This window comes from Amyelois transitella, chromosome 18, assembly GCF_032362555.1.
Source record: "Amyelois transitella isolate CPQ chromosome 18, ilAmyTran1.1, whole genome shotgun sequence".
In the NCBI taxonomy this organism is placed as follows: domain Eukaryota; kingdom Metazoa; phylum Arthropoda; class Insecta; order Lepidoptera; family Pyralidae; genus Amyelois; species Amyelois transitella.
This window is the reverse complement of record NC_083521.1, coordinates 9,702,540-9,727,627: the sequence shown is the minus strand read 5'-3', so window position 1 is coordinate 9,727,627 and position 25,088 is coordinate 9,702,540. Positions and strand designations below refer to the sequence as shown.

At 37.6% G+C, this 25,088-nt stretch overlaps 1 protein-coding gene across 1 annotated transcript in view; it reads right to left on the bottom strand.

The window, feature by feature from the left end:
* Positions 1 to 25,088, bottom strand: part of LOC106136656 (MAM domain-containing glycosylphosphatidylinositol anchor protein 1) — a 137,837-nt gene that overhangs the window by 512 nt on the left and 112,237 nt on the right. The window contains exons 4-16 of the mRNA XM_060949175.1: positions 24,490 to 24,600; positions 20,885 to 21,088; positions 18,707 to 18,858; positions 14,750 to 14,891; positions 12,921 to 13,051; positions 11,901 to 12,060; positions 9,645 to 9,801; positions 8,426 to 8,565; positions 7,574 to 7,710; positions 6,465 to 6,630; positions 3,813 to 3,966; positions 2,362 to 2,537; positions 640 to 797 (exon numbers count right to left, since the gene is read on the bottom strand). Coding sequence (XP_060805158.1) covers positions 640 to 797; positions 2,362 to 2,537; positions 3,813 to 3,966; positions 6,465 to 6,630; positions 7,574 to 7,710; positions 8,426 to 8,565; positions 9,645 to 9,801; positions 11,901 to 12,060; positions 12,921 to 13,051; positions 14,750 to 14,891; positions 18,707 to 18,858; positions 20,885 to 21,088; positions 24,490 to 24,600 — 1,988 coding nt within the window. The remainder of the gene's footprint in view (positions 1 to 639; positions 798 to 2,361; positions 2,538 to 3,812; positions 3,967 to 6,464; positions 6,631 to 7,573; positions 7,711 to 8,425; positions 8,566 to 9,644; positions 9,802 to 11,900; positions 12,061 to 12,920; positions 13,052 to 14,749; positions 14,892 to 18,706; positions 18,859 to 20,884; positions 21,089 to 24,489; positions 24,601 to 25,088) is intronic.

Genomic DNA, 25,088 nt, shown 5'->3' with positions numbered 1-25,088 from the left:
TTATGATATTTTATAATAAATATATATTTTGATAAATATCCAAGACCCAGACCAAACAGAGAATGTTCGTTTTTCATCATGCCCTGGCCGGGATTCGAACCCGGGACCTACAGTGTCACAGACAAGCATCCTACTTCAGTGCCACAGAGACAGTCAAAATAGCTTACAAGACTGCTATACTTAGAACTATAATAAAATTTAAGGAGATTGTCTGTAATAGATACTAGTCTTCTGGTTCGTAATCTACTAAATCCTGATTGACAAATGTTATTATAGGTAGTATAGAAGAATTTTTGACAGATAAAATTTTTTTTTTTAATATGAATAATTTTCTTTGACCAATTTTTTATTATTATTTTTTATTTTATAAACTTCACTTAAATGTTGACTAATTTAATTTAATACTTAATGAATCTTAATGCTATTATTATGGATTATTTGAAAAACTTATTATAATTTTAATTTCTAATATTAATTTATGAATTAGATCCACAATAACAGCTATACCTATATTGTACGATCTGTTAAGAATAGGACACATTGAAACATTTATTATTATATATTTAAGATCTATGTATGTAAAACATGTGTACCACAATAAAGATGATTTGATTTGATTTGAAATCATATAATACTCACACTAGTTAAAGGTATTTTATATTCCTTCTTCCTATAATCATTATAGTAGGAGCCCCCATCCGGCTCTGAGCGGACGTCATCACCGCTTGACTTCGTCATTTTTGTCGTGGACGGCGGCCGCTGTAAGCTCATGTAGCCATTGGAGACCGGTCTTCGTTCTGGTGGAAGAAAAAATAAAATATATATGTGGCGAAATCTATACGCCACAAGTCATAAAAGTAAAAAATAGAATCACGCGACCTAAATCGCGCAAGCCAAGATTTCACAGATTGGAGTTAAATATACAACCTTCGACTCAACATCGTCGGAGCCGCGGTTCCCCAGGCATAACACTTAGCCTGGCGGAAGATCTTCCCTTTGGTGGCGGTCGAGCCGAATCATCGCTCCCGCTACATATAAAATTCTCGTGACACAATGTTCGTTCCCGTAAGTACACCTCCGCAACGGCTTGACCGATTCTCATGAAATTTTGTGAGCATATTGAGTAGGTCTGAGAATCGGCCAACATCTATTTTTCATTACTCTTAGTGATAAGGGTTGTCCACCCTTAACATTTTTTTTTACCTAGAAATTACTTTCGTCACCTTTCACGACACGCCTTTAGCAACCAGATAAGCATAGAAACATTAATCAACATCCATTGAAAATATATGAAGTACTATTTAACAGGAACCACACGACATCTCCTGTCGGATATGCTTTTGTCACTCATTAGCATATTCCTGATACATAAAAACTGTCGTCGTTAACGCTTATAGAAAAGCGGAATATGTGAAAAGTGACGTCCACTTGGTACTGAGATAGGTCCTGTCACACTAAGACGCCAAATCTCATTATGAATCTCATTGTGTATAAATAAGTTTCATCTATACATATATATATACATACATTAAATTCTCCTGTGCCGTGTGGTTCCCGGCACCAATACAAAAAAGAATAAGACCACTCCATCTCTTTCCCGTGGATGTCGTAGAGGGCGACTAAGGGATGGGCTGGCGAAGTTGGGATTCTTTTTTTGGGCGATGGGCTAGCAACCTGTCACTAGTTGAATCTCAATTCTATCATTGAGCCAAATAGCTGAACGTGGCCATTCAGTCTTTTCAAGACTGTCGGCTCTGTCTACCCCGCAAGGGATATAGACGTGACCATATGTATGTATTCTCCTGTCGCAATTTTCGTTCCCGTACTCCTCCGAAACGGCTTCACCGATTCTCATGAAATTTTGTGAGCATATTGAGTAGGTCAGAGAATCGGCCAACATCTATTTTTCATACCCCTTAGTGGTAAGGGTTGTCCACCGTTAACATTTTTTTTTTAACTAGAAATTACTTGAAAATTATTTATATGGCAAAACAATGTTAGCCGGGACAACTAGTAGGTCTATTAAAATTAGAAATCGACAATTTAACTGATTTTAAACTTTCGCGTTGTGTTAAACTATTTATAAATATAATGAAGTCTGCCTGTGCCGTGTGGTTCCCGGCACCAATACAAAAATAATAGGACCACTCCATCTCTTTCCCATGGATATCTTAAAAGGCGAAGGAATAGGGTTACAAACTTGCGATTCTCCTTATAGACGATGGGCTAGCAACCTGTCACTATTTGAATCTCAATTCTGCCATAAAGCTGAACGTGGCCTGTCAGCCATTCAAGACTGCAAGCTCTGTCTACCTCGCAAGGGATATACCGACCGTAGTTATACATGAACTCATAACTCACCATACAAACAAGGTATAATGTCCGGATCCGCATCGTCTTCCCTAGGGTCCTGGGCATGCAGTAACGCACCCCGGGCTCCCATCCTGTCCCTGGGCTCAGCACTGCCGGCTCTGGACTCCACCTCTTGTTTCACTGGAGTGGGGCAGTGGCCAGCTCGTTCTACATATACTGCCTCACTGGTAACAATGACATTATTATTAGTATTGTTATTGGTAAAGGTTATCGTGTGGTTCCCGGCACCAATACATAGAAGAATAGGACCACTTCATGTCTTTCCCATGGATATCGTAAAAGGCGACTAAGGGATAGGCCCCGGGCTCCCATCCTGTCTCTTGGCTCAGCACTGCCGGCTCTGGACTCCACCTCTTGTTTCACTGGAAGCAGTGACCAGCTCGTTCTACGTATACTGCCTCACTGTTAAGAGTGACATTATTATTAGTATCTCCTTTTAGATTTCACGGGTCTATACACCCCGGATTTTTGAGAGGCTTGCGTGGGGATATAAATTCAACACGCAGAGGCCCTTTGGAGAAGTTGATGTTATGTTGTTCTCCTGCCAAAACCCGTTCCCGGGAATATCAATGGATGTTATGTCCATGATTTATTAGTATCGTTTTTGACAAAGGTGCCGTGTGGTTCCCGGCACCGATACAAAAAAGAATAGGACCACTTCATGTCTTTCCCATGGATATCGTAAAAGGCTATACTAAGGTATAGGCTTACAAACTTGGGATTCTTTTTTGAGGCGATGGGCTAGCAACCTGTCACTATTTGAATCTCAATTCTATCATTAAACCAAATAGCTGAACGTGGCTATTTAGTCTTTTCAAGACTGTTGGCTCTGTCTACCCCGCAAGGGATATAGACGTGACCATATGTATGTATTGACAAAGGTTCGCTTTCTGTGTATTTCTTTTACTCTGGGATTTTGGGTAGGTACTTGATAAGTAGATTGACAGCCTCTGTGGCGCAGCGGTAGTACGCTTGTCTGTGACACCGAACGACCCAGGTTCGAATCCCGGCCAGGGCATGATGAGGAAAGAACTTTTTCTGATTTGTCTGGGTCTTCAATGTTTATCTGTATAAATATTTATTATAAAATACGAGTATTGTATCGTTGAGTTAGTATCTCGTAACACAATTCTCGAACTTACTTCGAGGCTAACACAATCAGTGTAATTTGTCCCGTATATATTTATTTATTATTTATTTATAGATAGATAAAACTTTATTGCACCATAAGAGTAAAACATACAAAACAGCACAATACATGCTGTTTTCCCTCACCGTAAGATGATCGGTTAGTATTCAAATCAATGTAGGTACATAACTTTGAAACTAGTCATTGGTACATGGCCAAAGTAAGATTTGAACCATACCAATTCGACCACCGTGACTAACACACTCTTTTTAAGATCTCTTTTACTCTATCCAGCAAATTGAAGACTAACCTTAGAGGAGCGTGCTTCGCTGGCAAATTCCTGTGACTGGATGTATGTCTTTTGTACAGTACCGCCAAAACACCGCATACGGCCGCTGCTAATAAAGCTGACATGGCTGCTATAGACGCCAACACCGGAGATATACCCAGGGTGCTGCTTTCTCCTGGTGGAAGAAATTGTTCAAAATAAACACACATGCCGTGCGGTTCCCGGCACCAATACAAAAAAGAATAGTAGGTATCTACTACCCCATCTCTTTCCCATGGATGTCGTAAAAAGCGACTAAGGGATAGGCTTACGAACTTGGGATTCTTTTTTTGGGCGATGGGCTAGCAACCTGTTACTATTTGAATCTCAATTCTATCTTAAAGCCAAATAGCTGAACGTGGTCTATTAGTCTTTTCAAGACTGTTGGCGCTGTCTACCCCGCAAGGGATATAGACGTGATTATATGTATGTATGGTCATTTTATAGGATGAACATTTTGTTAAGAACACCGCCAGCTGAATTGTCAATCTTATGCGACATTGTAGCTGTTACGTTATATAAAAAAAAACACTACTTATAACATCTTAGGCCACAAAAAAAAATATAACATCATAACACTTCAACAGTTAAATTTTTAACATAAAGCTTTTTTTAATAGCATCAATAGCAGACGCAATAACCGTTATCCGATTACGGGGCAATAACTGCATAAAAACGTTAAATTGTATAAAACCCTTGTTACAAACGGGCGCACGCGATCAGCTTTTGTTTTGCCGATTATGAAAATTTGAATAATCTCATTTGCACGTTTCCAAGTAGATGTTTGTCAATGAAATAACGTTTTTTTTCTCATAGTCAACACTCTCTTTTTTATTAAATTATTTTTTTTACATAGGTATATACATATAATCACGTCTATGTCAGTTGCGGGGTAAACAGGGCCAACAGTCTTGAAGATAGAATTGAGATTCAAATAGTGATAGGTTGCTAGCCCATCGCCTAAAAGTGAGTCTGTGAGGTTAGATTTCCAAAGTTTTTTCATAAAAGTACCTTTGAAGTAAATAAAATATTATACGTATATGTTTATAAAATTGTGTAAGTAATAGGATACAGGAAATCAATATCAGGTAAGTACGGGGGTCTACCCAATACGTAAAAAAATTGGCAAGGGGTCTATGACACAGAAAAGTTTGGGGAACTCTGATCTAACACTAAATAACAGCAAACTAAATCGTTTCAAATCAGAACCATACTCAATTACGTACAATCTACCCAACATACCTCCTGGGTTGCTTATTACGAAAACGTTCTGTAATAACCGTCTGAGTCACGCGAATGACTTCATTTTCCAACTGATTCCTGTGTTTAGGAATGGCGAGAAATGGAGTTACGAATTTTGAGTGATCGGCAATTTTTTTGGCTTAAAATATTTGTAATAAAGTTTAAATTATACAGTAACTCGTAATTGCACTCACAAAATAAACGCGCGTTCATACATATTGGGCCGTGTGGTTCCCGGCACCAATACAAAAAAGAATAGGACCACTCCATCTCTTTCCCATGGATGTCGTAAACGGCGACTAAGGGATAGGCTTACAAACTTGGGATTCTTTTCTAGGCGATGGGCTAGCAACCTATGTCACTATTTGAATCTCAATTCTATCATTAAGCCAAATAGCTGGACGTGGCCATTCAATCTTTTCAGACTGTTGGCTCTGTCTACCCCACAAGGGAATAGACGTGGCCATATGTATGTATGTACAAAGTATACATTAAAAAATTACTACATTCAGAAAGTTCTTACTATGCTTTAGCCATTTATGTTATTTGCATCCATAAATATTGCAATATTAGTTACTTTAATGCGCATTTTAAAATCGGATAAGGCTTTGTTACATCAGATAACTATTATTGCTCACACTTTGTGTCACGGTTTGAAATTATTGGCTGATAATATCGTTTCGAAAGGCTCGGTTATATCTGATCCAAGATATAAGGTGACACAGTGTCATGAACTACGTGACACCAAGAACATTTACATAGTGTATACATACATACATATGGTCACGTCTATATCCCTTGCGGGGTAGACAGAGCCAACTGTCTTGAAAAGACTGAATGGCCACGTTCAGCTATTTGGCTTAATGAAAGAATTGAGATTCAAATAGTGACAGGTTGCTAGCTCATCGCCTAAAAAGGAATCCCAAGTTTGTAAGCCTATCTCTTATTCGCCTTTTACGACAGCCACGGGAAAGAGCTGGAGTGGTCCTATTCTTTTTTCTATTGGTGCCGGGAACCATACTCCCGTCTGACCTCCTCAACCTTTGCAGGTGAACCTAACGCATATTGGATCCATGGTTACACATCTAGTTATCTGAATGTGCAGGTTTCCTCAAGATATTTTCCCTCACCGAAGGAGCATCGGTTAGTATTAAAACTAATTAAAATACTAAAAATTTGTACTTGTACTTAAGGTTACTGTTGTTGTGTTTGTTGTAAGACTAATAAAAATTTGTACATAATTTTGAAAATAGTCATTGGTTAATGGCCGAGGTAGGATTTGAACTTGTGCCTTTCTGCGCATTACGCATTTTAACCGGGCACCTTAGCGATTCGACCATCGAAGCTCTTCCACACCAAACCAGTATGGGAGTTCAAATTTTTTTGGCTTACCAGTAAACTTGGCCTGTCCTTTCAGCGTGACAGTTTCTATGGTGGACACGTCACTCCTTCCCTTGGCGTTGACAGCGTACAAGTCGATCCTGTACCTCACACCTGGAGGCAGACCCTTGATCTCGAAGTATGGTGGGGTCCGATTTGTTGATACGTTGTAACGGACCTGTAGGAGAAATAAACATTTTTAAAGAAAAATATGACAATCACTATATGTTTAAAATTTGACTTGAAATTTACCACGCAGCGATCGTGGTCCAAATTGGCATTAGAATAGAATAGATTTATTTTCAAAATTGGATACAAGGTATCACTTATTGACGTCACATAACTTAAATCTAATTATAACTACTACCGCTTCCAGAGCGCATGTGTAGAAGAATTTCCATTGGTTCCAATGGAGGTCAGACGGGGGTCGCTTCATGTAATAACCTTGATGACTTAGATCGAAAATGTAGGAAAAATGTAATAAGAACAAACGCCAGGAGAATGACGTCTTTCATTCATTCATTCAAATAAACACGTCTATAACCCTTGCGGGATAGACAAAGCCAGCAGTCTTGATAGATTGATAGGCCACGTTCAGCTGATAGGCTTAATGATAGAATTGAAATTCAAATAGTGACAGGTCGCTAGTCCATCGCCTAATAGAAGAATCCCAAGTATATAAGCCTATCCCTTATAATATATCCATGGGAAAGAGATGGAATGATCCTATTCTTTTTTATGTTGGTGCCGGGAACCACACGGCACGAACGATGATATACTTAAAGAATCGAAATGTCCTATTACTGAGTTTCAATGGGCAGATGTATTGACTGTTAGCCTAATCTGTGCTGGTTAGTTAGTTAAAGTAGTCAGAACGATAATCAAGAAAGGGCTACATAGAATAAATATGTTCGGGTGATTTATCTCAAATTGAGTAATGGTAAACAGCTGAACATGGCTTTTCAGTTTTCAAAACTGTTGGCTCTGTCTACCCCGCAAGGAATAAAGACGTGACTATATGTATGTTTGTTTGTAATATCTTTATTGCATAGAAATGTATGTATGTATGAGTAACGTTCACCAATTGCTTTTAGGAATATCAAATTACTAAGTTTACTCACGATGAGAGAAGGCAGTTCCAATAGCTCCATGAGGAATGTCTGTGGTAGACCACCGTCGAAGTTCTCCACGCACTCCACGTACAAGGAGTCAATGCTCTGGTTAGCCACGGTGCAGTTTTGGAGGTGGAATGGTCTCCCTGAACAGAATATATTTTATATATTATTATAAGTCCGCCTATTGTACTTAACAAATTGTAAATGTAACAATAAAATAATAAACAAAGAAAGGTATTTTGTCGTAAAAATCTTTTGGCCAAAACTCTAAAGTTGATAACTCAAAAATAAATAAATATCTACGGGACAAATTACACAGATTGAGCTAGCCTTGAAGTAAGTTCGAGACTCGTGTTACGAGATACTAACTCAGTGATACTATATTTTATGATAAAAAGCTAAACATCCAAGACCCAGGCCAATTAGGTAAAAATCGTTTCTCATCATGCCCTGGCCGGGATTCGAACCCGGGACGTGCAGTGTCCACACACAAGCATACTGCCACAGAGGCCGTCTAATGAATGACAACTGACAGACGAATGTAAAAATCAATAGAATGAAGACAGATTTAGAGATCAGTTAATTAAAAGCGAAAAACAGTACAAATTAATAGAATAAAGAAAGATAAAGATGCCATCAAAAATATCCTGTAAAAAAACCCAAGTCTCGCAGCTCAGTCTTTCTATCGTAAAAAGTTGTGAGATCCATGTAATACCAAGTCGGTTAATCTATTTAGTCTCTACTTAAAGGACCTTCTGCCTTTAGTTATTACATTAGTTTTTATCATGCCGATATTGAAGATATTTTACGTTTTAAACAAATAAATTAGTTTGGTAAAATATACGATTAAATTCTTACCAGCAGCAACCAATTGGAAAACGCAGGGCACCTTCTGCTGACCTACTGAGTTTTCTCCATAGCACGCGAGGGTTCCGTACTCCATGTCAGTAGTCGGAGTATAGTTCAGGGTTGAGGTGTGACCGTGGCTGCTGTAGTACCTGGACACGAAGGAATAAGCAGTTAAAATATTTGTCAGAAAGTATATGCTAAAGGAGAATAATCGTAGAGTCCCGTGTGGTTCCCGGCACCAATACAAAAAAGAATAGGACCACTCCATCTCTTTCCCATGGATCTCGTAAAAGGCGACTAAGGGATAGGCTTACAAACTTGGGATTATTTTTTAGGCGATGGGCTAGCACTAGTTGAATCTCAATTCTATCGTTCAGCCAAATAGCTGAACGTGGCCATTCAGTCTTTTCAAGACTGTTGACTCTGTCTACCCCGCAAGCGATAAAGACGTGACCGTATGTATGTATGTAGGAGAATAATAGGAGATATGGATCCCATCAATTCAATATGTCATCAACATTCAAAGGAGCGTTGGTGGTCGAATCGGTAAGGAACATACATAAATCACGCCTCTTTCCCGGAGGGGTAGGCAGAGACTACATCTTTCCACTTGCCACGATCCCTGCACACTTCTTTCGCTTCATCAACATTCATAACTCTCTTCATGCAAGCTCGTCGGTTTCGGGTACTCTTGACCTAACCTTTTGCAAGAACGTCTCTGATTTGATTGGTAAGATGCCTGGTTAAAATGCGTGATGCGCAGAAAGGCACAAGTTCCAATCCCACCTCGGTCATGTAGATATCAATGACTATTTTCGAAGTTATGTACATTAGTTTGAATACTAACCGATGCTCTTACGGTGAGGGAAAATATGGTGAGGAAACCTGCACAATCAGGCAACTGGACGTTTGGTACCATGATCGATCCAATACGGGTTAGGTTTACCTGCAAAGGTTGCGGAGGTCAGATGGGAGTCGCTTCGTGTAAAAACCTGACTCATCCAATTCAGGATCGATGGCCAAAGGCATACCACAGGCTCCTCTCCAGAGAGGTGAGGATGCAACTGAGACTAAAGCCAGGACAAAAGAAGAAGATGAGCTAACAACCTGTCACTATTCGAATCTCAATTCCATCAAAAGGCCTTTCACTCTTTCCGAGACTGCTGGAGACGAGATATCCTACCCTGTAAGGGATAAAGACTGGACTATATGTTTGTATGTGTCTTACTTTGGTGGTATTTCGGTCTGTTCACCGGAGTTATTGAACGTCCAATGGAAGGACACCAGAGCTGGGTTGGCGTCCACAGAGCAGTGCAGCGACACAGTCTCGTGCTTCAAAGCTCCGAAAAGCTCGCCGTCCCGCCTCTCGGCACAGACTGGTGCGTCTAAAATGAAAAAATTGAATTAAATGTTGATTAAAAAAAGTAGAAAAGAATGTGCCGTGTGGTTCCCGCCAGTGCCGCCTTTTACGACATCCGTGGGAAAGAGATGGAGTGGTCCTATTCTTTTTTGTAATGATGCCGGGAACCACACGGCACTGTAATAGTGCCGGGAACCACACGGCACTGTGCACATGTAGCTAAAAAGAAAATCGAAACGAAGATCCTAACTATAACTCTATTCATCGAATGAACCAAGCAAAGCACTTTCTCTGTCTGGCATTTGTATACAAACAGACAAGGACAGAAAACTATATAGCTCCACCCAGAGGCGCTTGCGCCCTGTAAAAAATATTAGGGCTCGTTTATATTGCGAACGCATTGGTGAGAAATGATATGTACACAGTATTATTAGTATGTTGCGAAATTTTCGAAATCCTTCAAATTACTTTCTTAAAATGACGGGCAAAAACCTCGAATAAGGGTTTGTATATACACTAAAAATAACTGATGTATGGGGATTTTCTGAAATGAAATAATTTATATTATATATAAATATAATTGATGATTATCTATATATCTTATAAAATAAAATTAGTTACACAATGAGCACAAAACAATGTCCTAAAAACAAGCCAGGTCAAAGGTATAGAAAGTCACAATGCAGAATACAGGAGTTACGCTGAGACGTCTAGACGGTACGAGAGCAACGACAGACTAATTTTGATTCAGATTGTGAATGCGCCCTAAGAGTCTTATCTGCAACCAATCACATTGAAGCGCCGAATCTCGGTGCTTGTTTCATTCGGCGAACAGAGTTATAGTTCCGCGCGCGCAGCCAGCACAGAGCAAATACATATTTTATTGTTTAACTATGTATTTGTATGCGTCCACTGAATGTTAATGTTACCTAACGTAATATATTTTAAGTTCACATTGTAAGTGAATTATTGCAGATTGTTTTATGAGAATAAATATTTCTTTAACCGTAAAAACCTGACATCAAATTGTTATGAGATTAAACGGATGGGTACGAATCTGTTAGATTTTACATTTACTTTTTTAAATTTTACATTGACCTTACCTTATTTACAACATCTAATTTTATTACTTATTTGTAATTATCTGAGAAAATTATACATACTAAGAATTAAAGTGAATAGTACTTAATAGAAATGGCATGACATTTAACCGTTACGTCTTTAAACTGTTCAATCACAGAACTGTCTGAAATATACCAACATCTACGTCACCCGGTAAAATATACGCCATTTTTAAAATCCCAAATGTTCTCAAACTGTAGAATATTATTCGTGGAAAGCGGACATTTCCTTTGTTATATAATGTTACCCGACGACACGGGTCTTGAAATCCTGACACCCGTTTACACGAAACTTTAAGGATTGCCGCAAAAATATGGAAATTTTCGTTAAAGTTTCTGGTTATTTTTAATGTTACCTTATGTCGTCTTGTGAGTTATGACATAAAAAACTGTTTATTTGGGTAAAAAAATACAAATTTTAACCACGGAAATCGGAATAATAAAATTCAAACGAATACTATGTTTCCTTTTTTGTCTTTTTGTTATGGTGTTTTATGAATAAATTCTTTTTACTTTACTATGATTTCAGCTTTCTTTGTAAACTTTTCTGCATCTCTGGTTCCCGATACTTAAAACCTGGATATTTCCGAGAGGCTTTATGCACGTATTAATGTACCAATTATAATATGTACCACCTCATATCCCATCTTGCTTGCCACCATACAGAATAGGGTCAAACGCATAGCCGTAAGATTTTTTGTCTTGTCTCACTTTTAATAATGGTGTTCTTCCGGTTGCCCGAAAGTAATTGCATAATACGATAAAGCCGCCTTTTTACACTACTTTCTTTTTGTGTTGAATAGACCATTTATCGAGGAAGATTTAAGGCCATATAACATCACGCTGCAACTATTAGGAGCGAAGAAAGAATGGAAAATGTGAAAAAAAAAAACGGGGAATATTATTCATCTTTGAGTTCTTCAATGATGCCCAAAATAACTATTCCACGCGGACGAAGTATTTATCCACGCAAGGCCCCAGAAACATTGACCAATATACTTACATCTAACGAGCAATGAGACAGGATTGCTGGTGCCTTTCCCCTCACTGTTGGCAGCCATGCACGTGTAGTCTCCCGCGGCGTTCCTCGTCACGCTCTGGAGTACCAGGCTTTGGGCACTGAGGATGATGCCAGCTGCTTCGTTGTGGTAGATCTCGTTGTTCTGGCCAGAGAGGACAGAAGATTAGTTCTCCTGGTTAAGAGGTAATGGCAACATTTCATGCTTTTGCATACATATGGTCACGTCTACATCCCTTACGGGGTAGACAGAGCCAACAGTCTTGAAATAACTGAATGGCCACGTTCAGCTATTTGGCTTAATGTTAGAATTGAGATTCAAATTGCGACAGGTTACTAGCTTATCGCCTAAAAACGAGTCATATGTTTATAAGCCAATCCCTTAGTCGCCTTTTACGACATCCATGGGAAAGAGATGGAGTGGTTCTATTCTCTTTAGTATTGGTGCCGGGAACCACACGGCTTTGATGCTTATACACATCATAGACAAGGCTGAATTCAGGTGACCAAGGGAATTATCCTATCATAATTGGTTTCAACAATCATCAATCAAATTTGGTACCCCTGCTTAATATTGCGGAGGTCAGACGGACATCGCTTCGTATAAAAACCGGACTTAATCATGACAGTCAAGAGGCGCATCTTGTTCTTATCTATAGAGAAATAAAGATATAAACGGGAGAGAAGTGGGGGAAACCACACGGATACTGATCATTACATAACGGCCTCTGTGGCGCAGCGGTAGTACGCTTGTCTGCAACACCCGAGGTCCTGGGTTCGAATCCCGGTCAGGGCATGATGAGAAACGAACTTTCTCTGATTGGTCTGGGTCTTGGATGTTTATCTATATAAGTATTTATTATAAAATATAGTATCGTTGAGTTAGTATCTCGGAACACAAGTCTCGAACTTACTTCGAGGCTAACTCGATCTGTGTAATTTGTCGCGTAGGTATATATTTATATTTATTATAACAAGTTGTTTAATGACAAAATTATGACTTACCCCATGAAACCAGGCGAGTCTGTGGGTTTTTGGATTGGCCTTAACTGTACATTCGAAGTAAACGTCGTCCCCCTCCTTGATTTCATCTGGGTTCAGCTTGGAACCCATTCTGAGGTCCACTACTGGAACATCTGAAGACAAAATTATGATATTATTTTAAGGAGGCGAAAGATAGTGTAGTAAATCAAGCACTGTAGGTATATTTTTACATTTTGACATTTTGTTTTGACTATAAGGAAGGAGGTATTAATTTTAAGATATATACATACATATAATCACGTCTATATCCCTTGCAGGGTAGGCAGAGCAAACAGTCTAGAAAAGACTGATAAGCCACGTTCAGCTGTTTGGCTTAATGATAGAATTGAAGTGTGTGTGTTTTATCTTATCTTATATATAAAATTCTCGTGTCACTATGTTCTTTCCGTACTCTTCCGAAACGGCTTGACAGATTCTCATAAAATTTTGTGAGCATATTGTAGGTCTGATAATCGGCCAACATCTATTATTCATACCCCATCATTCATTAGTCATTAGGTTTGTCCATTCTTAACATTTTTTTTTAACTAGAAATGACTTTCCTGATAACGGACGGAACATCAAACAAACGATTACGGTAACATCAAAATAATTTGTTACAATTAAAGTAATCTTTGAATCAGAGACTTAAAATAATTAATATCGACTATGGTACATCAAGTTTAAAATTATTACATTTGATTGGGCGTGTGGTCGTGTAGGTTTCTGATAGTGTTGTGTGGAGTCCAATAATAGTTTTGTCTCAGAAATTTAGAGTCTGAGTCTTTATTTTATAATTTTTTGTTTTATAAGAAGAGCTGTTTGTTTTACATATGTTTTTAAAGAAGAACTGAACGTGGCCTTTTAGATTTTTCAAGACTGTTGGCTATGTCTAGTCACAAGGGATATAGACGTGACTTGTACTTACATATGTATAAAAATAGTGATGACAAAGCCTACTCTAAAAACAAAACCGAAGTTTACAAAACGTTATACTTTGAAAATTACTGGTAAATGTTTAAGTTGGAGTCTCGTTTCGCACCAATTAATGGTTTATTTTTTAGTTTTGAACTCTAAATTTCAAAAAGTCTCAATATAAGTGTTTCAAAACAGATACTTTTCACGTCACTAGATAATAATTTTAGACCAAATTGTTTTATGTAATTGAATGGAAATTATGTAGGAAGTTAATGTAGTTCATTTTACTTCTCTGTTATTGCTTTTGGTACATATTTAAGGAAATGGTTGGTAGTTTCCTAGTAATTACCAACAATATATGTAGGTAATGAAACTGTGGTTTTAGAAACAGACTTTAAGGCGGATGTACTTAAATGAAAATTCCTAGTAATATTTACTTGACAGAAGTAAGTATATCCCTAGTAGGTAGACAGAGCCAACAATCATCAAAAGACTGAAATGCCACGTTCAGCTGTTTGGCTTAATGATAGAATTGAGATTCAAATAGTGACAGGTTGCTAGTTCATCACCTAAATGAGGATTCCCAAGTGAATTAGCCTATCTCATAGTCGCATAGGCGATGGGCTAGCAACCTGTCACTATTTGAATCTCAATTCTATCATTAAGCCAAATTGCTGAACGTGGCCATTCAGTTTTTTCAAGACTGTTGGCTCTGTCTACCCCGCAAGGGCTATAGACGTGACCATTTATTTATATATTTATGTACAACAAGAAAAGTAAGCAAAAAAAAAACTTAAAATAAAGAGAAATTCAGTACAAGGGCACTACTTATTTCTAGAGAAATTTCTTCCAGCAGGCCCACATATGTATGTATGTTATAAAAAGAAACTTACAATGCACATTGAGCCGCCACTTATCCTCGATCGCGGAGTCGGCTATGTGTTTGTTTTCTGCTCTACACGTCAGAAACTTGCCGTCGTCCTCCAAGCTTGGCACTAAGCTTAGCACGCTTAGTGTCTCGTTGTTTTCCGAGAACTGTGGACAATGTTGATTGATTGATTGACTGGTAGATAATGCAAGAAACAATTGAATGTTGGTGCTATATATATCTCCCTTGTGGGGTAGACAGAGACAACAGTATTGAAAAGACTGATAGGACAAGTTCAGCTGTTTGGCTTAATGATAAAATTGAGATTCAAATAGTGACAGGATGCTAGCCCATCGCCTAAAAAAGAATCCCAAGTTTGTTAGCCTAGGAAAGAGATGGAGTGGTCCTATTCTTTATTTTATATTAGTGCCGGGAACATGGCAGAGTTTAAATAAAAGTGGTTTATTTTATTTCCTTTGTATTAAGCCAAAAAGCTGAACCTGACCTATCAGCCTTTTCAAGACTGTTTTTTTTTTAAGGGGGTTAAAAAAATTGACATGTAAGGGCATTTATTTAGTTTCGTTTTGAAACTAAATTCAAACCATTATCACGTCGAAAGTATCGTATATTCATGAGACACTGCAATAAATAAACTGAATCATTGGCCATTTTATCAGTCGTTTGTATTTTAGTTAGAATAATCCATTTGAATTTAAACTATTCACCGACGTTGTGCCGTGTGGTTCCCGGGACCAATGGAAAAAAGAATAGGAGCTCTCTATCTCTATCCCATGGATGTTGTAAAAGGCGACTAAGGGACTTGTGAATCTTCTTGTAGGCGATGGGCTAGCAATTAACTATTTGAATCTCAATTCCATCATTAAGCTATACAGCTGAACGTGGCCGTTCAGTCTTTTCAAGACTATGTCTACCCCGCAAGGGATATAGATTGAATTTATTGATATATCGACGTACACCCCAAATGAGTTCTGAGATTAGTAATAGGCCGTGTTGGTTACTCGTGGTCTAAAGATCCATAAAGAGAGGATTTACACTTGGAACGATAATTAGCACACAAAGTTAGACATGAAATCGGGAGTCGCGAGCGCAGTAATGTTACAACAATGGAATTTGAGAAAAATATTATTAAATTATCGGTTCTGTAAAGTCATTTATTTTGTTGACTGTATATACATACATACATAAATAATCACGTCTATATCTCTGCGGGGTAGATAGAGTCAACAGTTTCGAAAAGTCTGGTCACGTTCAGCTGTTAGACTTCATGATTGAATCGAGATTCAAATATTGACAGATTGCTAGCCCGTCGCCTTATAGAAGACTCCCAAGTTTATAAGCCTATCCCTTAGTCGCCCTTTACAATATCCATAAAAAGAGATGGAGTGGTCCTTTCTGTTTTCTATTGGTGTCGGGAACCACACGGCACATGGCCACGACTGTACTTACATGACCGTACTAGATTTTGAACTTGTGTACCTTTCGGTTATTCATGAGATACCCTTACCACACGGCTGCTGACGCTTTTACAGAAAGAATAATTACCAAAAGCGTGTGCCATCTGGCCCGCGCATTTAATATTATTAACAAAAAAACCCTCCCGCCATAATTAAAGGAAAAAACGACTGTCATCACTCCGTCATCAATCAATGTAGCCATCTTCACAATGACAATAGCCACTTGGCATTTAAAAAAAAACAGGGGAGATTGGGGTGAGAGGGACAGACGGCAGCTGTTATTTATACCTAGTGGCGTAGTGGCAATGTTCTTGCGACTGTAAATAAGGTTCTAGATTCGATTCCCGCCCCCTGCATCGCATGATCAACGCCGTTTTTTATTGTGCGAAAAATTATGGCTGTTTCGTTTTACGTGATAAAAAAGGGATAGGTTTTCGTGATGATGAGCGCAGCAATATAATGCCGTGTGGTTCCCGGCACCAATAGAAAAAAGAATAACACCACTCCATCTATTTCCTATGGATGTCGTTAAATGCGACTAAGGGATTGCCTTATAAACTGGGGATTTGTTTTAGGCAATGGGCTAACAACACGTCACTATTTGAATTTCAATTATATCTTTAAGCCAAACAGTTAACCGTGTCTTTTCGGGACTGATGGCTCTGTTTACCCCAAAATAGATACAAACGTGATTATATGTATGTGATCAAACCAATAAAAATTATGATAATATTCTGATTATACTTTGTTTTTTATGTTCCCTTACTTCGATTCGTAACTTAATTCACTTCAATTCATTGTGTTTACTATAAAGATCAAATCAATGTCTAACATTCTGAATAATGAAAGCTGTTGATTATAGAATTTTGTTCTTAATTGTTTACATCCAACTTATAATGTCTTTTCTTAATAAATGTTGTAACATGTCTTAAAATGCCTTTCGCCCGCAGATTCGGCCGGGCGAATTTACCACGAATTTTAAGAATACTTACAGGTTATTAGCTAATCCCACGTTAACTATTGTTTTTACCGAGAACGATTATCTGTATGTTACTTCTCCAGACTCTTAATTTTGACATATAATCACGTCAATATCCTTTATGGGTTGGACAGAGCCAACAGTCATCAAAAGACTGAAAGGCCACGTTCAGCTGTTTGGCTAAACGATAGAATTGAGCTTCAAATAGTGACAAGTTGCTAGCCCATCGCCTAAAAGAAGAATCCCAAGTAAGTAAGCCTATCCGTTAGTCGCCTTTTATGACATCCATGGGAAAGAGAGGTTCTATTCTTTTTTTAAAATTTTGTATACGCGAAATTGCAACTAGTCCAGTAGATAACGCGTGAAGTGATAACAAACAAACAAACTTACTTTTGCATTTAAAATATTAGTTAAGATATTTAAAAAGTCATACTCTAAAAACAATGACCAAACATAATGTAAGTAAAAACACTGGACGAATCTAATAATTAAAACACAATGGGCCTTCGCGGAATGAAAGAAGTTTTGTCCGCAGGAAGAAATATGACAAAAGACTCATAAAGCCGTGAATTGTTTGAGGATGTTATTTGAAGAAAAGAACTAAATTTTCAAAGAAGACACTATTAGAGAGACTAAAGTGAAAACGCTTTTATTAAAAAACTTTATTAAGTGTACATTTGTCATGTTATATTCTGTTTGTATAAAAATCTTTTAAAGTTTAGGTAAAATGTCGCATGTAAGAGAGATGAGAGATAATATAAAGATCCATAGAATAACTACAACCTTTATTAGAGGACTAGTTGGATGTTTATCTATAAAAGTATTTATTATAAAATATAGTATCCCGAACATATTTATTTGTTCAGTGTAACAATATTTAAGAGAGCGTGGGTTAAGCTAATAGGACACGAGATCCAGCAACTTGCCGTGTGGTTCCCGGCACCAGTACAAAAAAGAATAGGACCACTCCATCTCTTTCCCATGGATGTCGTAAAATGCGACTAAGGGATAGGCTTACAAACTTGGGATTCTTTTTTTAGGCGATGGGCTAGCAACCTGTCACTATTTGAATTTAAATTAAGCCAAATAGCTGAACGTGGACATTCAGTCTTTTCAAGACTGTTGGCTCTGTCTACCCCACAAGGGATATAGACGTGACCATATGTAATGTATTGTATTTAACTTGCTGAGGAAGGGTGACCGCAGCGGCATGACGTCACAATCTGACAACTGATTTTAACATACATATATAATTTAGTCACGTCTATATACCTTGCGGTAGACAGAGCCAACAGTTTTGAAAAGAATGAAAGGCGACGTTCAGCTTTATAGCTTCATGATCGAATTAAGACTCAAATAGTGACAGGTTGGTACTCCATCACCTACAAGAAGAATGCCAAGTAAACAATTAGTTTTACAGATGAAAAAAAACATTGATCAGAACACTCCAAACCAATTTTGGGTTAAATATTTCTGATGAACACATACTTAGAACTAAAAAAACATCGACTGGTGTATCATCTCTTACATTCTTGGCCATCCTCTTTAACTGCCTATTGTTTTTCCACCAGGTCACGTAGGCCTCGGGTCTGGACCCTGTGGTCTTGCATTCGATCTCGTACCTCTTGTCAGCAGACACCTGCTTCTCTTTGGTCAGTATCGTCACTGTTATTGGTTTTACTGGAACAAAAGACATAATTTTAGTTTCACATAATTACCCACCGATGTTCGATACGCGTGGCAAAATTAAGTCATCGAGTACCTATGTAATATTTAGTAATAATTGTTTATTTTGTAAATAAACAGTGAATCATGAGCAGTGATGGTTTCCATGATGGATCTAACCGTTCATCTTTTTTGCCGGAGGGGTAAGCAAAGACTACATCTTTCCTATTGCCGCCAGCCCTGCATACCTTTTACACTTCATCCACATTCATAATTCTCTTCATGCAAGCTCGGCTGTTCAGTCGTCAGGTTAAACAAAAGCAAATAAAGATTTTTTTTATTTTAAAGAGTACTTTTGACCTGGCCTCACGGAATATTACCAATTTATTCAAAGTTACCTCAGCAAAAGTACCCGAAACCGCCGAGCTTGCATGAAGAGAGATGAAGCGAAGGAGTATGCAGAGATCGTGGCAAGTGGAAAGAGGTAGTCTCTGCCTACCCCTCCGGGAAAGAGGCGTGATTTTATGTATGTATGTATGTAAGTTCATCTAAACTCTCCCACTCTACCTTTTTAATGCACATAAATATATACGGGCTATATTATAGACGACCGAATCCAAACTGCCTGAACCTAGATATTTGAAATTTGGCAAAGCCAATTGGCCAATAAATTAAGGTTCTTCCCTTTTCCCTCGTGATCTAACCAGGAATGGCACCTGGGACCTTAAGTTCAGAGACAAGTATACAACTAATGCGTCGCAACGCAACACAAAAAAAACCTGGGGCAGAATAAAACGAAACAAAATTATCTATTGGTTGGATTGGATTAATTATTTATCATGCTACTAATAAGATTATTCACGAATGAAGAAAATTAATAGTGAATAGGTACTATAGAATTCCATATTTCAAAACTATAATCTCCGAGTACAAATCTTCTCTGTACAAAGTGTACAACTTTTGAAATTAATATCGAAAACTGTCGAATAAGTACGCCCATCTTGAAACTGTAATTTCATAATACTCCAGACTAAATAATTCAAAGGATAGCCCACTCAATAATTTATCAAACACAAAGTTACAGTCGATAGTTCCTATCGCAAAGGCTTTTAAAACTTTCAGTGGCATATTGATGACATTAAAAAACTAGATTTGGGTAACGAAAAGTTGATAACAAAGAATATTTATTATTCTCTTTAGAGTAACAAAAGCAACCCAAAATATTATATACCAATCTTAACATTTACATACTACTTACGTTACATGAATATTTCTAATTTTGTTTCAAAATGATTAAAGAAAGAGTGAAGCAATGAATTTTTAAATTATACTTAGATAAGACTAAACTTAATTTCCTCTACAAATATGGCGACACAATATATTATAAAAATGCGAAATCAAAGTTTCTACGGATTGAAATATAAATACCACCTCGGTTTCAACATCGTTGGAGCCGGGATTCCCCAGACATAAAACTTCATCTCTCTTTTTGTGCGACCAAAACTTTTGTGTCACCACACAGCTATTCCTTTTCTTTGGAATTCGTTAAATAAAATAAAGTCACTATTAATATCAAGTATGGTTTTAGGCGGTGCTAAGTTAGTTAGTAGTTAGTTAGTAAGAGCCTGGCTTTCAAGTGTTGGCGGCCAACATTTGGGAAGGTCGGGGTGTTGACCGACACGCCGTCTGGCCTCTAACGACAGAGACTAAGGCAATGAACAGTAATAAAAAAAAAAGTCCTTACTTTTATTATTTGTTTCTCCTCTTGGATTTCACGGGTCTATATACCCCGGATTTTTAAGAGGCTTGCGTGGGGATATAAATCCAACACGTAGAGGCCCTTTGGAGAAGTTGATGTTATGTTGTTCTCCTGTCAAAACCCGTTCCCGGCCATATTATTGTACTTACCGAATGTAATTTTCATCAGAAAGTACCTAACATCTAGACGTGTCGATGTCGATATATATTTTTTCATGTTTCTATCCACTATGTCTGTATCTTTCAAATGAACCATAAAAAAAAATTACATAAACATACTCACAATTAATATCAAGTATCAAAACTTTGGTTTCAGGCGGCGCTAAGTTAGTGTTGGACGCTTGGCAGACGAGTCTGGCGTTCAAGTGTTGGCGGCCAACATTCGGGAAGGTCAGCGTGTTGACCGTCACGCCGTCAGGCCGTTGCTCGTACGAGTCGTCTATGACGACATTCTCGAGGTACCACGTCACACGTGGCCGTGGTTTCCCTGTGGAATAAGATTTTATAGATATTCATTGTTAAAATAATTAAAAGAAAAGGTTTATACGCTTGGAAACTTCTATTAGGCATTGGGCTTAGGAACTGTCACTATCTGGATCTCAATTCCATCATTTACCATACTGTTGCCGTGTGGTTCCCGGCACCAATGAAAAAAGAATAGGACCACTCCATATCTTTCCCATGGATGTCGTAAAAGGCGACTAAGGGATAGGCTTACACAATTGGGATTCTTTTTTTTTTAGGCGATGGGCTAGCAACCTGTCACTATTTGAATCTCAATTCTATCATAAAGCCAAATAGCTGAACGTGGCTATTTAGTCTTTTCAAGACTGTTGGCTCTGTCTACCCCGCAAGGGATATAGACGTGACAATATGTATGTATGTATGTATGTACCATACAGGCGGCACGTGGCCTTTCTTTTCACAAGTTGGCTTTGTCTGCCCCGTAAGTAATAAATACGTAATCTTACTCGTACTCTTGACCATACCTTTTGTACGTTCGTCTAGGTCTTCCCGCTCCAAGAGTCCCATTCACACAATTTATCAATTCTATCATTAAGCCATACATCTGAACGTGGCCTATATGTATGTATATATATATATATATATATATATATACCACGATAGGCCACGTTCAGATGTATGGCTTAATGATATATATATATATATATATATATATATATATATAGATATATAATGAATCTCTCTACATATACCTATATATATATATATATATATATATATATATATATATATATATATATATCATTAAGCCATACATCTGAACGTGGCCTATCGTGGTATATATATATATATATATATATATATATATATATACATATATACATACATACATATATCTATATATATATATATATATATATATATATATAGGTATATGTATTCAGTTAAAATCCAATGAGAATAAAATGTCACTTATAGAAACGTAAAACATTCATGTTGTCTATCCATTATCTTTTGACGACTATAATAATGGATTCACATTAAGACATCATATGCTTACTGGTACCACAGGTATAATTAATGCCGAAACAAAACTATATCAAAAAGATACCCAATACTTTATTCAATTGTACATACATACATACTTACATAAAATCACGCCTTTTTCCCGGAGGTGTAGGAAGAGACTACATCTTTCCACTTGCCACGATCTCTGCATACTTCCTTCGCTTCATCCACATTCATAACTCTCTTCATGCAAGCTCGGCGGTTTTGACTATACTATGTTATATAGTCAATGAAGAAATGCCAAGCAATTTCTTAGATATTTAGGTTTTAATAATAAAAGGAGGGTTCGTCGTCTTTATGTTTATTTCAAAATCATTTTAACATAGGATCGAAAATATAAAAGAGAAAGTGCTTATCGGTAAATCCTGACTAAGCCATCAAGTGCAAATGGGTGTTAAAATAAATATTGGTTAAAATTCTTCCATTTCGTTAACAAAGGTAGCAACTGGCCACTTGCAAAAAAAAAAAAAGAAAATTTTTGAGATCACTTGGAATATATTCCTGTCACTTTACCTCCCTTCACATATAATTACTTAATTGACCCAACTAAACGTTAAAAAAATTCAGATACAAACTTTTTAATCAACACCGACCGTAATTTCTATCAACAAAAAACAACGTAGGTGTTTAATGATAGGAACTCGACAATTCAACTCGATTATGATCGGGACGATAACACAATCGATTTTATACGTGTCGATTGCACGATTCCGTTCAATCGATTCTATTCGATATTCGTGGAACGTTCAATGGTCGGATTCCGAATCGAATGACAGTAATATTACTTTAGTGGAGTATTTCATAAGTTGTAAATTTGTAGTGGGATAAGAAGAGTTTCCATTAGGATTTTCTATAAGCTAAGGACTTTCCAACTTTACTTGTCTGAATGGTAAGAATATAAAGGATTTTTACAGTTTGCGAATATAGAAGATTGTTCTTGCTGACGTGAATACTCAATTTATTTAAAATACGTCTATATCCCTTGCGAGGTAGACAGAGCCAGCAATCTTGAAAGATTAACAGGCCACGTTCAGCTGTTAGTCTTATTGATACGAGTAGATTTGAGACAAAAATAGTGACAGGTTGCTAGCCTACCGCCTAAAAGAAGAATCCCAAGTTTATAAGCTTTTCCCTAAGTCGCCTTTTACGACATCCATTGGAAAGAGATTGAGTTGTCCTATACATACATACATAAAATCACGCCTCTTTCCCGGAGGGGTAGGCAGAGACTACATCTTTCCACTTGCCACGATCTCTGCATACTTTCTTCGCTTCATCCACATTCATAACTCTTTTCATGCAAGCTCGGCGGTTTCGGGTACTCTTGACCTGACCCTTTACCAGGACGTCCTTAATTAAAGGGTATGTTAAGATGGTTTGGTCATGTGGAGAGGATGAGTGAAAGCAGGTTGACTAAGCAGATATACAAGGAGTTGTCCTATCCTTATATATTTTAACGGTGCCGTGAACCACACGGCAAAATAAAACTAGCTGATCGAAATATCAGTTATGATTGTAATCATGTTGTTAAATACAATTCATCTTTTGTGTATCTTGATGACCTGTCATCATGACGGATTGGCGAGTGAATGAACGTCTTTAAACATGGTGAAAAACGTTAACCGTATTTTCAGTAACCATCATATAGATGTAGGGGTATTAAATCAATTGTTTTTCGAAATAGAAGCCTTAAAGAAGAATTCCAAACTTAAAATAAGCCTTATCTTGGTATAACTCTGATTGGCCTGGGTCTTGGATGTTTATCTATATAAGTATTTATTATAAAATATAGTATCGTTGAGTTAGTATCTCGTAAGACAAGTCTCGAACTTACTTCGAGGCTAACTCAATCAGTGTAATTTGTCCCGTATAGGTATATCTATTTATATTAATTATTTATTTATTAAAATAGTGACAGGTCGCTAACCGGTCGCCTACATAGAATCCAACATACAAGACACATCATTTCAATTATACATGACTACTTTTCTGATTGGCTTGGGTATTGGATGTTTATCTATATGTATAAGTGTTTATTATCCTATCCTTCCTACTACTATTATAAAGGCGAAAGTTTGTATGGACGTATGGATGTTTGTTACTCTTTCACGCAAAAACTACTGAACCGATTACCATGAAATTTGGTATGTAGGTAGCTGAAGACCCAGAATAACACATAGGCTACTTTTTATCCCAGAGTTCCCGCGGGATTGATAGGGTTTCCATGCGGACGAAGTCGCGGGCGGCCTCTAGTAAAATATAATATCGTTGAGTTAGTATCTCGTAATACTTACTTCGAAGCTTACTCAATCTGTGTAAGTTGTCCCGTATATATTTATTTATTTATTTACTTACCTCCTTCTACTTCGCAGCTAAGCATGACATTGGAGCCCTCATTGTAGGGCTCCACCAGTTTCGTCCTGTCCCTTCGGTCCGAGTCATATATCGTCGGCCGGCTAGGTGGAACTGTAAAAAAACATAGTTTTAAAGCATATAATATCATAGCATAATAAAGGTCGCTAAATCGCGCAAGCCAAGTTTCTACGGGTTGGGTCATCCGACTCAAAATCGTCAAACATAATTCACCTGGCATTACGCACGCTTTTTTGAGATGTAGAACATCTTTAATAACATCTTCTTATTTCCTATCTCGTAAATAGGCTAAGTGGAGCGTCTTCCATTCATTTTGTGACGTCGACGACTGAGCGCGCCTCCCTGTTCTTCGCCTTTGGTCTACTTCAACGCTCACTAAGAAAAGTCCTAAGAAAAGTTGTAGTTATTCAATGAATGTTTAAACTATCTCTCATCATTCTTACCTACGTTTAACCTAAACGTCACAATTTCGTTTCATACCTATATAAGTATTGAGACAATATTTCAGTCATTTGATCCGAACTTCCTTAAGAAATAAACACAACTATAAACACCGGAATCCGTAACAAACATACGTTATT